Source organism: Cylas formicarius, unplaced genomic scaffold, assembly GCF_029955315.1.
Source record: "Cylas formicarius isolate icCylForm1 unplaced genomic scaffold, icCylForm1.1 PGA_scaffold_7__23_contigs__length_41026272, whole genome shotgun sequence".
Taxonomy (NCBI): Eukaryota; Metazoa; Arthropoda; class Insecta; order Coleoptera; family Brentidae; genus Cylas; species Cylas formicarius.
In genome coordinates, this window is record NW_026844352.1 from 26,506,785 (window position 1) to 26,519,207 (window position 12,423).

At 34.7% G+C, this 12,423-nt stretch overlaps 2 protein-coding genes across 5 annotated transcripts in view; one reads left to right on the forward strand and one right to left on the reverse strand.

Moving 5' to 3' along the window:
• The window catches only part of LOC132705655 (sortilin-related receptor-like), a 33,286-nt gene that overhangs the window by 220 nt on the left and 20,643 nt on the right, over nucleotides 1-12,423 (forward strand). For 2 of the 3 annotated variants that reach the window (XM_060676402.1, XM_060676403.1), the window contains exon 1: nucleotides 8,905-9,290. The exons of the other annotated variant lie outside the window; for it this stretch is intronic. In XM_060676402.1, the coding sequence (XP_060532385.1) occupies nucleotides 9,072-9,290 (219 nt within the window). In that variant the 5' untranslated portion in view covers nucleotides 8,905-9,071. Of the gene's footprint in view, nucleotides 1-8,904; nucleotides 9,291-12,423 lie in introns of those variants that run through there. 3 annotated transcript variants of the gene reach the window in all.
• LOC132705656 (transcription initiation factor TFIID subunit 1) lies at nucleotides 8-8,524 on the reverse strand. 2 transcript variants are annotated; one of them, XM_060676405.1, is made up of 2 exons: nucleotides 7,139-8,524; nucleotides 8-5,750 (listed from the first exon to the last, which is right to left on the reverse strand). In XM_060676405.1, exons 1-2 carry the CDS (start codon nucleotides 8,144-8,146, stop codon nucleotides 1,140-1,142), a joined length of 5,619 nt encoding a protein of 1,872 aa, XP_060532388.1. In that variant the 5' UTR covers nucleotides 8,147-8,524; the 3' UTR covers nucleotides 8-1,139. The 2 variants fall into 2 exon arrangements, with proteins under 2 accessions (XP_060532388.1, XP_060532389.1); XM_060676406.1 differs by lacking the exon at nucleotides 7,139-8,524 and adding an exon at nucleotides 6,806-6,890.

The following is a 12,423-nucleotide window of genomic DNA, read 5'->3' on the forward strand; positions in this document are numbered from 1 at the left end:
TATTTTCGTAGAGAAGGATCTTTTGCATATGCTTCACCCCTCAACTGATTAATTGATTAATTTTTGTAAGAACGCAACATCAATCTTTGACATTCGAACATAACTGGCAACGCCGTGTTAAGTAAGTATTATCGTCACAGAACCGTCTGTGCCCTGTGACAAAGTATAACTAATTTTCTACATGTATTTCTGCATGAATTTTTCGCAGACAAGAACTTTTAACTGCGCAACTTTTTGATGGCAGATGCAATTTTTTCCAGCAAAATACGCTTGCTTATTTTGTTTTTTAAATTATGATACAATATACAATGTTTTTACCATGCATATGTTTTGTAATATGTTGTTTTCCAATCGCACTTTTTATAATTGTATGTTTACTAGACTTGCGTTGAAGGGATGAGCGTTCTGTCTATAGGAACTGCTTCTTAAACATTTTTTCCACTTAGATATTTATTGTGCGATATCTAACATCTCAAAGGTATATATAGATTTTTAACAGCCATCTTTGGTGATTTCGACTTTGTTGTTTAGATTGATTAGATGAATTTATGAAAATTAACGCTTTGCGCCGATTTACAAACAAAATAATCGGACGACAGTACTGTTTGTGTTGTTTTAACATGTAATATTGCTACTGCTGGTCCAATAATTCAATTAAACACTAACAGTGCACCCTTAAGTTTTTGCCAAGGCAAGTCTCTGGCTAATTAATTAATTAATTAATCTCATTTTGACACATTATGTAAAGTTCAAAAGTGAAATAGGAAAACTAATAGAATGTGAATTTTATTGCTGCACTTTAAAATCATTGCGAATCTTTTTTTGTAATGGTGATGTCAGAGTTTTCATGGCAGTCTTATATAACCACAATTTTGCTATATAATTTCCTGTTTAAATAGAATAAATATAGCAACACTATGCAGCAGATAAAATTTTCCCATTTACCAATTACATAAACTGTAGGATTACCTTTGATACTCAGCAACAATGGAGTGGAGTCAGATATTTAACGCCTTATTAATAAATTATGTAGTGTGGCTTACCGGATTATATAATAATTTTATTTCGGAACATTACATGTGTTTACCATTAAATACTATAAATTATATACCTACATTTTTTTATATATACATTGTTTATTAAAACCATACCACACCTTCTTCTTCTTGCCCAGCGCTTTGATTTTGATGACTTTGAAAAGTGTTTGCTTCATCTTCGCTGTCACTTACCGCTAAATCGTCATGAATTTTAATATCTTGACCTTGAATTGGGTCTTCAACTTTTCGAACCAATGTCAAACCCGACATGAGGAAATCTGACGGATCATAATTAGGATCAACATCCATACTTTCCTCTTTAAATATTAATGCTTCTGCTTCAGGCGGCATATTTTGTTGGTAATACCCGAGAGTACCCAACTGAACCATCGCCTCGGCAGCCTGTTGACTATCGTCATCGGCTACTTCCACGGGAATGTCTGCAGATATTAGAATCCCTTTTTGGTCAGGTTCAAATTCATGTAAAGGTACTTCATCAAGTTCATCTTCACTAGAGAATTGAAGGTCCTGTTCCAATGTGGCAGCTTCTTCCAATTTAATCTTTTTTCTCGGTTTTTTTGGCGTTTGAGAGTCACTTAATTGAATATCTCCTTCGACGTCAATATATTCATAGTCGTCGGCCTGAGACTTCACTGAAGAAAATGGACCTGGAGAACTAGCTTGGCTCATCCTTTCTGCATCAAGGATTGCGCTGTAAGGTTCTTCTTCAACACCCATCCAACTTTCATCGTCTTGTATCGCTTTTTCTTCTGCTAAAGCAAGCTTACTTTCCAGTTGTGTCAAATGCTCGTCAAATTCTTCCAACGCAGCTCTACACGCTTTAACTAGCAATTCCGCCTTTTCGGTAAAAGGGGAATCTTTTCCATTATAAAGAATACAGTTCTCCAAAATTTGTTGCACATCAGCCAAAAATTCATGTCGATTGTGGTACCTGTGAGTCATTATTCTTTTAGAAATAGTTTCCAAATCCATTGGCCTCTTAACAATGCTATAATAGTCTTTAACATTTTTTTTATTAACTGGTTTGTGAAAAGGCCACGATTCTGATAAAGCCTTCAATTTCGTATTCATAATATTTTCCAAAAGGTAAGTGAACGCAACTTGGTCATTGTCCAGTAATGGATTAATAGCCTTTTCAAGACGCATTAACCTGTCTTCTTTTTCCTTTAGTCTATCTACACATTTATTAAGCATTCTGGTTGCCGCCACCGTTAAACTACTTTTTGGTCCGTTATATAATGAAGAATTTTCAACAATCTGATTTACATCGGCCAGAAATTCTTCGCGACTTTGATACTTCTTTTGCCTTAAGTTCTCTCTAATTGTTTGCAGATCCATTGGCCGTTGAATAATTTTGTAATAATCTATTACTAATTTCTGATTGACGGGGAATAAAAATGGCTGCACATCAGGCATGTCTCTCATTTCATTCAGTATATTTTCTAGAATTGTTGATAGGACAACAACGGGATCAGTTCTTCTTCGATTTGCGGGTTTATTATGCCTTTTAAGATAGTCACAATGCAAATCAGAAACACCTCGACGTTTCTTTTTACCTAGTGCATCTTTGGGTACCTTAAGTAAAAGACTCCTTCTTTTCATTTCTTCGGCGTGTTTTAATAACTTGCCAGATAACTTCACTTTCACGCCATCAACATTCACTAAATCTTCGTCGTCCGTGTTCAGTTGTTTTTCTATCTCTTCTTCTTGGTCTTCAGTCATAGCTACATTTATAGGTGTTGTTACACCAGAATTCTGATATAATGGACAAGCCTTATTCGTTCGCATATGACCTACATTACCACAGGCGCCACACTTTAGCTTTAGATCGGGTTTCATTTTTGCCTTTCGCCTTGATTTCGGGGGACTCTGATTTAAACTTTTCATTGACGTAGAAGCAACTGGAATAGGTGGAGAATCATTCGGATTAGGTAAAGTCTCAGTTTTCACATTTGCCGCAAAAATAGGATTATGGTGCTGATGATTTAAACTCATTCTCTCTTTCTCTTGGTTCCGTTTTATTCTTCTTAACTGCTCTTGGATTCGCCTCTTTTCCCTCTTCATTTCTTCCTTTTGAGCATCGTCTAATGTAGCGAATTGTCTTATAAAACTTTCATCTTTTGTGGTCCTAATTTTAACATAAGCATCAATTATCGCGGCCTTTCGAACATATTCGACTCTAGTAAATTCCTTTCCTTCAGGATTCCGAAAAGTTCGTATTATTTTCAAAACACGACCTTGTTGAGCGTAATTTGACTGATCCTGATTATCATCATCATCTTTTTTCTTATCTTTCGACTTATCCTTTTCTCCTTCCATGATCATTTTTCTTAATTCTTGTCTCTCTTGCTCCTCTCTTTCAAGTGATAATTGCGAACTAGTTTTTTTGTTGGCAAGCATATTTTCAATGTTTTTTCCCATTTCCTCTATATCGTCGTCGCTTTCGTCTTCCGAACTTTCTCCCTCATCTGTACTGAGTACCTCTTCACTAGCTAAGACTTTATTTTGTAAATCAAAAATTCGTTGACATTCTTCCTTATAACGCTCCTGGTGTTCCGCTATTGAGAATCTATTGCCGCGAGAGAACTTATCCATTCCTTCCTCTCCCGCCTTTGCTTTTTCGGTAGACAAAGTCCGAACAACGTCGATGACTTCCCACCGTGATAGTTTTTTTATTTCCTCTTCGGGAACTCCAAATTTACGTAATAACGCCTTCGCGTTGTTGAGAGATAGTCTTCTAAGATCAGCATCAGTGCCAGTAACTGTTCTTTTAGGTTGAGATTCTTGTTCCTCTTTGCTCTGTGTTGGTTTATTAGGAACCCTGACGTAACTGAAACCCTCACCGCAACCAGTTGGGTCTGCGGGACCAGTCAGCTGCAATAAACACTTGCCCTTCATTGCTTGAATATATGCTCTGGTTGTGTTCCATGGCGCGACTTTTACCTCGTCCTCCATTTTTGATTGCATGTCCTCGTCGTCGTCATCAACTGAAGTTAAAATGAATTTCTCGCCATATCCAGCATCCTTTAAACGTTGTTCTGCTGCGACCATGCTAAAATAGGAGCAACATTGCTCTGGAGACACCATGGCTCTAATTTCTTCTTCGGTCGGCAAACGAAATTCGGGTTTAATGACCCACCAATTTGAATCCATTCCGGTTCTTTTAAAATCTGCGCAAAGCTTAAGACGTTTTCTTATGCTACTTTCGGAATGAGACGGAAAGGCCTTTTTGATGTCGTCCATTTTTATACGACGAGGATTGTCTCTGCTTCTCCAAAACAGGCGATAGATAAATACTTGTAGAAAATCGCGTACAAAATTGTTTGCCCGTTTGGAATTTGGCCCAGGAACTTCATAAAGGGGACACTCTTGGCCCGCCACAAACAATGCATCTATCTCTCTTATATAATACTGCTGGCGTGTTCGTATTATTAAGAAATCTGTCGGGTTAACCTCGTGAGTGTAGATGGGTGCTCGATACATATTATTCTCAATTGCCTGGATAGACTGACCAGGATGTAATATGCCCAGAAAAGGTGACGTGTGCGCATACGCAGTCTCTCCATATTTATATGCTGGCGGTCCCGTATCTTTGGCGGCTTTTCTTTTGTAATAATTTTTAATTTTTGAACACATTCCCACCTGATTCATTAAAGGAGGATGTTCTTCGCAAAATTCGACCAAAATTAAATCGCCGTCTCTACCTGTTAAATCTTCGGGCGTTCTCATAAAGAAAACATCCCCACCACCAGATGCCATCCTTTCCTGTTCACGTTGCTTGGCTTTCTTACGAATATGTTTTACTAATGGTAATGCTGGGTGTGGTCCAGGCTGTGCCAAAGGGCCATGAGAGAAACGCTTCATTGGCGGTCGATGAAAATTTCTTAGACGCATGGGCCCCATATGAGTTTGAATAAACGGTGCGCGTAATTCCACCACCGGAGTAGAATGCTGAATTAAATTTGCTCCTCCCACCTTTAGACGCATCGTAGATTCAGAAGTCCGCGGTTGATAATAGATGTCGTTGGATATATTGAATGGATCCCTGTCAGGTGATTTTGGAGGAGGAGGTGGCGTATCTTCTTGAAGTACATTTATAACCCCAGCTTTGCCGAGGAGAATTTTTGATTTTTTCACGTGCGGATGGGGAATTTTAACTTTCACTGGGGTAGGTTGGCCTGCTACTTGCTTAGACGGATCTATGTCATCAGGAATTCCTAAGATAATGTTCTCATCATTAGGATCCAAAGTCAAAATCGAAGGCTTTGGTACATTCATCATGCATTCTGAATCCCATATTACATCATCTTCCCACCTACCATATACCAAATCTTCATTTTCCACAGGGAAAATAGAATACCAAGTGTCATCAATATCTTGTTCCGTTTTTGGTTTATTTTGCAAAATTTGTGCCTTTGGTTTTATGCCAGGCAAGGGTGGATTAGCAGTAGGGGGCATCCTCATGTTTGTGCCGACTTTTCCAGGTTGACTAAATGCTTGGGCAGTTCGATTGCCACTACTTGGTACCCAGCCAGCAGCATTAGTCTTGCTATTTAGCTTCTGAAGTACTTTGTGTTTGATATCATTTCCATCCCAAACTACATCATCTTCCCAATGCAGTTGTGTTACCATTAAAAATGCGTCGTCTGGAAATGATTCCTCATGGTCAACATTCTTTGTAGTAAAGATAAACTGGAAAGAGAAATAAATTATCAAGGAGGTCTCTCTGAAAGTTACGAAATAAAAGCATTAACCGAGGTGCGAAATACAATCACAAAGCGACCGCAATACAAACACCCGGTATACTTAAAAATATAATATTTTAAAAGTATAAGTGGAATCTAAATAACTTTTTTTTTATATTTTGTTCATATTCTGAGATAAGGTGATATCCCTTAATAAACCGACCACATATAACCAAAACTGTGTCACATTTTTATAGAAATTTTTTAATTTTCATTTTTTATTTTAAGCAGAGTGGTAAAACAAATGCTTAATTTATTTTACAAATTTCATCCAGCAGGCAAATTAAGTAAAAAAAATATCTTAATTTACCTGCATTGCTCAAGCGTTAAAAATAGAATTTTTTTAATTTGATATTTTTTGTGCAAATCTTTTTGAATCTCAACTTCACGACGACTGCATTCAAATAATTTAACATAGCCATTCTAAAAATTATGTGCTGAATCGATAAAAATTCGTATTATTCTACCAAAACGAAAAATGGTATGGATATGATTGATATATGCTCCTAAATTGCAGGAAATTTTTCTAAAATTTCAATTGTTTTCTTTTGGCGCACTAACTAAAAGCCAAATTTTTGCTGGTAATTTAAAGTCTGGAACCCTATCCCAGTCCTTTTGATGGCGTTTAGGTCAAAAATAGTTAAAATTATATAGTAAACATTTCTCTTTCTCACTCTCCTTTCATTGAAATTTTGGAAAAAATACACTTTACCACACTCTATGTTAAATGTTAAACAATTTAAATAAAGATGATTTCCAAAATGGGCCTTTATTTACAGAAATTCTTGTGCTTGTGCTTAAAATGAGAGGGGACATTTACAACAGACCTACTCAATCTATTAGCATAAATAATTTAATACATAATTTTTGTAAGAAATATAATAACAATGATTATTAGCCTTAATAGATGTGGCTCCTTCCTTACTCATATTGCCACCGTTTAAGTTTAATTTGTGAGTTTTTGTAGCTGTGAAATTATGATAGCTAATTAAAATTGTTCACCTGCACAATCATATGAAATCAGGTGAAATCCTCTGAAGAAATAATACAAAATTCTGGGCATTCATACCACATGGAAATTACTGATTTGAGAAATACTGTCACAATTTTTACTACAGCAGTTAACCTCTTGGCATTTGGCATAAAAGTTGCAAACTTCTAGAGAACCAATTTCATACAATGCAAATTAAAATCATATTTAAACTGAAACTGAAATGAAATGTTAAGCATTAAGCATTTCTGTTGAATATTTTTCTAAATTTATAAATTGTTGTTATTTATTGCAATTATATAGTTAGCATTTAATTCATGAATTTTCCCTAACTTAAGAGATACCTTCTCTTCCATCCTATTGACCTGCAATTCTTCACTAATTGGTTTTTTGAAACCATAATCAAATCCATCTCCTGTTTCAGGTACTTGTAGCATATCATACCAAATTTGTGCTGGTCCAAATCTCCAGTCGGCAGCCTTAGGCCAATTGTCATCTTTCTTTTCTGCTTTTAACTTATTCTCCTCATTTTGCACTTCAATTGGTTTCAAAAACTTTTCTTCGTCATCACTTTTTACTTGATCAGGTGATATAGAACTAGCATAATCAAACATCCACCCTTTATTTTTTGGTTTATCCTCCTCTGATGAGTCAGAATCATGTTGCCCCATGCTTTCTTTGTGCTTTTGTTTCCTTCTTTTCTTCCTGACATTTTTCCAAATATTTGGTAAACTAGTTGGTTTTCCAGGTCCAAATAATCTAGAGAAACGCAACACTTTTCCATGTCGGAAGTCTGGGAACAGTTCAGTAACATCAACATTTCTGTATTTGGAAGGAAGCATAGCTGCTAGCGGAGTCTCCAATTTTTTCTTTTCCTGCTCAATGTTCCCTAAATCTATATTATCTGTTGCCTGATTAAAAGGACGTGGTGGTGGAGGCATAAGAATTTTATCATGTTTATGGCTTTCGTCATCAGCATAATAGTCCTCTTGCATTGGCTGTGTAACTTCGTCTTCCGCCAGTTCATTAATATCAGAGAAGTCTTCTGCTGATGGAGATTTTACATCAAATTCAGCTGACAGACTTTTAACATCTGAATTATTATCCAGCATCGATCCTGCGCCATCTGGATCAAAGTCAACTTCTGTTTCATTTTGAATTTGTTCTTCACCAATCATTTCTTTTAAGAAAGATCCCAGTGCCAATTTGCCAAGGGCGGCTAATTGTTTTTGGGACTCCCAATCCAGAACATCGCTTTCAAGTTTTCCGGATTCGTCGATATTACCGAAAAGAAATCCCATCAGATTAACAGAAGAGCTATCTTCCATATTTTCATCGTCGCTATCACCCATTATATCAAATGAAAATACTTTTTTAAAATACAAAATATTATTTTATAAGGTTGATATACAAACTTTTCCTCTTCCTCTTTGCTTCTCGTGGCCAACTCTGCTAGGATCAATCCGCTTAAATACTTTTAAGACGATACTGGAGATCATATTATTTAAACACTCGAGTTACTTAAAGTGACTTAAAAGAGTAACGTCTGCGTCATAAAATGACGTGTACAAATAAATTTCACATGGACGAGATCCGGTAAGGATAGGACCAAAACATGCAATGATAATCTAATTTTCTTATTGATTGATCTAAATTTACTCAAATATTTTAATGACAATTAAACGTCATAAAGTTCATCGTTTCGTTTTGTTCCGACATTTTGTTTGATTCAAAAATTAAATCTAGACACAAACGAGAGCTGACTGAAATTGGAAACAGATCTGGACTAACCTATCACAGGCGGTAGGTTACTTTCGGTAATATTTTTTTTTAGCTTACTTTTACTAACTTTGCAAAAAATTGCCTTTTGTTTTTCCTTCTCTGCACAGATCGTTCGATAATTAAGAAGAAATAGAATTAATAGACCATTAATTCGATTAGTTTTGGTTAGTTGTTTGTTGAAATATTCAAAGAAATTACAAAAATGTTGTTGAAGCTGAAGTTGAGCCAATGAATTTTTTTGCACAGTATATTAGGATTAAGCTTTTCTGTCATGAGAACACGAAATGATGCTAATGAAAACTGACCAATTGTGTTCTGTTACTGACAAATAGCACAGTGGAAGTAGATTGACAAAGCAACTTTATTATTTGTAGTAAACGTTTTGTTGTCGCAAAGGATACGTGTTTATAAAATATTTTGGCCATACAAAGATTCAACTCGATAATTTTTACTAGTATTTTCTATTCTTCCGTCAACATATTTCCAGAGTGTGCAATGATTAAAAAAAAAATGTTTGTTTTGTTAATTTGGACTTGCTATTGTTTTGGGGTTCTTGAAAGTGCCGAAACTTACGGCAAAAAAGATCCTCCCCTGAAAAAGACGTATTTGTTTAGTGCCGACTTAAATAACTTTGAACATGGATCTGAAACTTTTTCTAGAGGGAAAAGATCGACGTCACCTCCTCCATTTAATGACTCCAACATTGCAGTTAAGGTAAGGTTTTCAAAAATTAAGAGGATTATAAACGGCTCCAAACAACTTATTTTAACGCCATCCTGTTTTCGGCAGGTACTAAATATATAGAGAAGAGTTGAATTTTAATAGATTTTGAATATTATTCTCAATATTATTTAACCAAGGCGGTGAAAATTTATCTATTTACTCATTTCCATTGAAATGAAAATGGCATGAATTACTACAGCTGGAAAAATGTCCAATAACTTGTTTTTTTTTATAGCTTTCGTTGGTTAATAATTTTATATATTATAATTTTTATCTAATTATAAAATAGTTTTTGTGATAATCTATATTTTAGAAATATTTTTTCTTCGATTGTCGCAATTGTGTATGCATATCTATCTGTAAGTGGACGACGGTTACGACAAGGCTGTCTGTAAAAGCTCTATTACAATACGGATATTATATATAGGGTTTTTCAGTCGCATTTTTTCCTGTATTTTACTACACTGTCCAAAAGACCTACAATATTTTCATACATATCAACTTTTATATACAAAAACCTCTTTCAAAGATACCCGCATTGTTGTTGGGGAGTTTTTGTATTTGCTTGTACTGGTAGTCGCATTTGTTATGGGCAGTTCTAGAAAACGGGAAAATGATAATTTGCTTGTATTTAAGAGTGAGCAAGTGTAACTTCAACTTGGCCTGTTGGATATTTTCTAATGTATTACAATGAAGTCATTATGATTATATATTGACCTACAGGATGTTGCATTTAAAAAAGAATAGGATAAAATTTCTTAACGATTTATTAATGATTTTCACAAAAAAAAATCAATTACCGTAGGTTAACAAAAGGTGATACAATTCCATTTAAACTTCAAAACTGGCCATTGGTTTTGGGAAGATCCGAGTCGCAAATTACCATCCAAAATTTTCATAACGAACATAAATATAATATTTTTGTTTTTTTTTTCAAATTTAATTTTCTTATTTTTTTCTTTTTTTTCAGCATTAATTAAGTAATTTCCTTACAAGAAACGGTGATTGTAAATCGATTTAGTTAGGAATTTCGGTTATTATCAATTTTCTGTCGATGAAAAAATACAATTAGAGCCAAATTGAAGTGATTAAATCTCAAAATTTTATAACCACGGTACTATTGCAAGGATTTCAAAGATATCAATACTTTCACGTGTGATTTATCCCTCGGGAAGATCTTTGCGCGGTGGACATTCTAAAATATTTATCATAATGGCACTATAGCAAATTTGGAAAGGTGTCCTTTGTTTCCTATCCAGAACTAATAGGCCACTCATTGTGAACTATTCTGTATAGAGGCTTTCATTGATTAACATCACATTATGTAATTTGTAATTCAGATTGTTGTTATCTTCAAAATTAACTTTTTAGAAATATGTTGTTAATTCTAAGAAAGGTTTTTTGTAAATCCTATAAAAATCTTATAACTATGACGTTATATACAAGAATTGTCGGTTAAATATTAACTAATGACATATTATATATTCATATGTTTTTGGAATGGTTATCTGTTGTGCATTATTTTCCGTTAAGTTTACACCAGCAAATAAATGACTAATGTTGTTATCGAGACACTGTCACGAGGTCGACTTGTCAGCATATTTTAGTTTATTGCCGACTAGGAAGCTTTTCGAATACATAAAAATAAAGTTCAATGTATCACTAAGTTGTGTATTTGTACCTATATAGAAATTTTCCAAAAACAATTTACTTTTACTCTTATCCTTCTATTGAGCTTTTCAACCAGTGATGTCATTGCTAAGTTGTTTTATTAGATGTCTGCAGTTTTCCTCGTAGTGACTTTCAACGTTAATCGTTTGATTTGGTTACAGTTCCTTTTTGGGAGAAAACTCGGGATTATCGTATATATTGAATAAGTTGTAACAATACTGTAAAACGGCATTAGAAACTGAAACAGGTTGCGTTGTGGTTCGAAGAAATTCGTAACTGGAAAATTCCACATATTTTTAATTTATTACCTGATGTTCATGTATCAGTATTATTATGCTTGGTTTTACGTATCTGTATCCCTACGTAGGCATTACGTATCACGGACTGTAATTTTAATATCATAGGATTGAATTATACACGTTAATAAATATGTGGTCTACATCCCGTACTAAATATATTTTGATTTCTATAATTACTTATCAGAAATAAATTTGTCATCTGGATTCTGAATTGATAGTTTTGTTGATGTGAAATTTACTTATCGGTAGTTTGTCGAATATCGGATCTTTCGGATTAAAACCCGATAGAAAATAGTTTAAAGTCTATACGAAATCAACTGAAGTAGCATATCATAAGTAGGGCCGCCATATAATCTAAGCTATATGGTTCTGTAGCATGGTGCAAAGTACTAAGAGCTGCGTACTTAACGTTTAGTGTCGCTGCAACGGCGTCGAACAACCACGCCATTTTTTTCTGAGAGACTTTCCGATGAATCGGGCATTCTTTGTAATTCCCGTTTTTCAAGTTGGTACATGCTCAATCAGGCATTTTGTATGATAAATGCTCAAATAAAATCAATAAACATACACACTGACTCAGTTTTGCAGGGACATTAGAAATTTCTTAGGGTATTCAATAAATAAATGCTTAAATAATGTTGCTTTTATCGGATGTTTGTCTTACCAATTATTCCACATTTATTCGCAATGGTGTTTCAAAATTTGGGTAAATGAAGCTATTTTGATGCGATTTGTTCCTTTGCTCCATATTGGTTTTTACGCCAGTGCAAAAGTGCGATGCAATGTGCGCTGCGTCGTTGTGGACGCCCACTCAGGCAAGATTTTGGCAGGAGTTTTATTAGAACTTTTAAACGACAAACAAAGGAATAGATTGATTTGGATGTGAACTTTTATGATTCAAGGCCAAAGCATCATCAACGCGGATACCGTAGTGGCGCGTTAATATTGTGTTTTAGGTGGTTAGGTTTTTGATAATAAAAATAATAATTCCTAAATGTTTTTAATGAATCTGTGATATTCTTCTACATTGTATAGTTCTATTTAGTTTTATAGTTTAACATTTTTAAATCGCTATTGTCAAGATGCGAAATATACTCTGCAACCCGTTCGCACTAGAATTAGCATTCTCAACCCTCCTTTATGGGACCTAAGCA

Excerpts from the sequence above, each read along its gene's own strand:
- LOC132705656 (XM_060676405.1), bottom strand. The coding sequence starts at position 8,146 with ATGGGTGATAGCGACGATGAAAATATGGAAGATAGCTCTTCTGTTAAT. Across the intron at positions 5,751-7,138 it reads TCAATAGGATGGAAGAGAAG|TTTATCTTTACTACAAAGAA; the intron begins GTATCTCTTAAG and ends TTCTCTTTCCAG.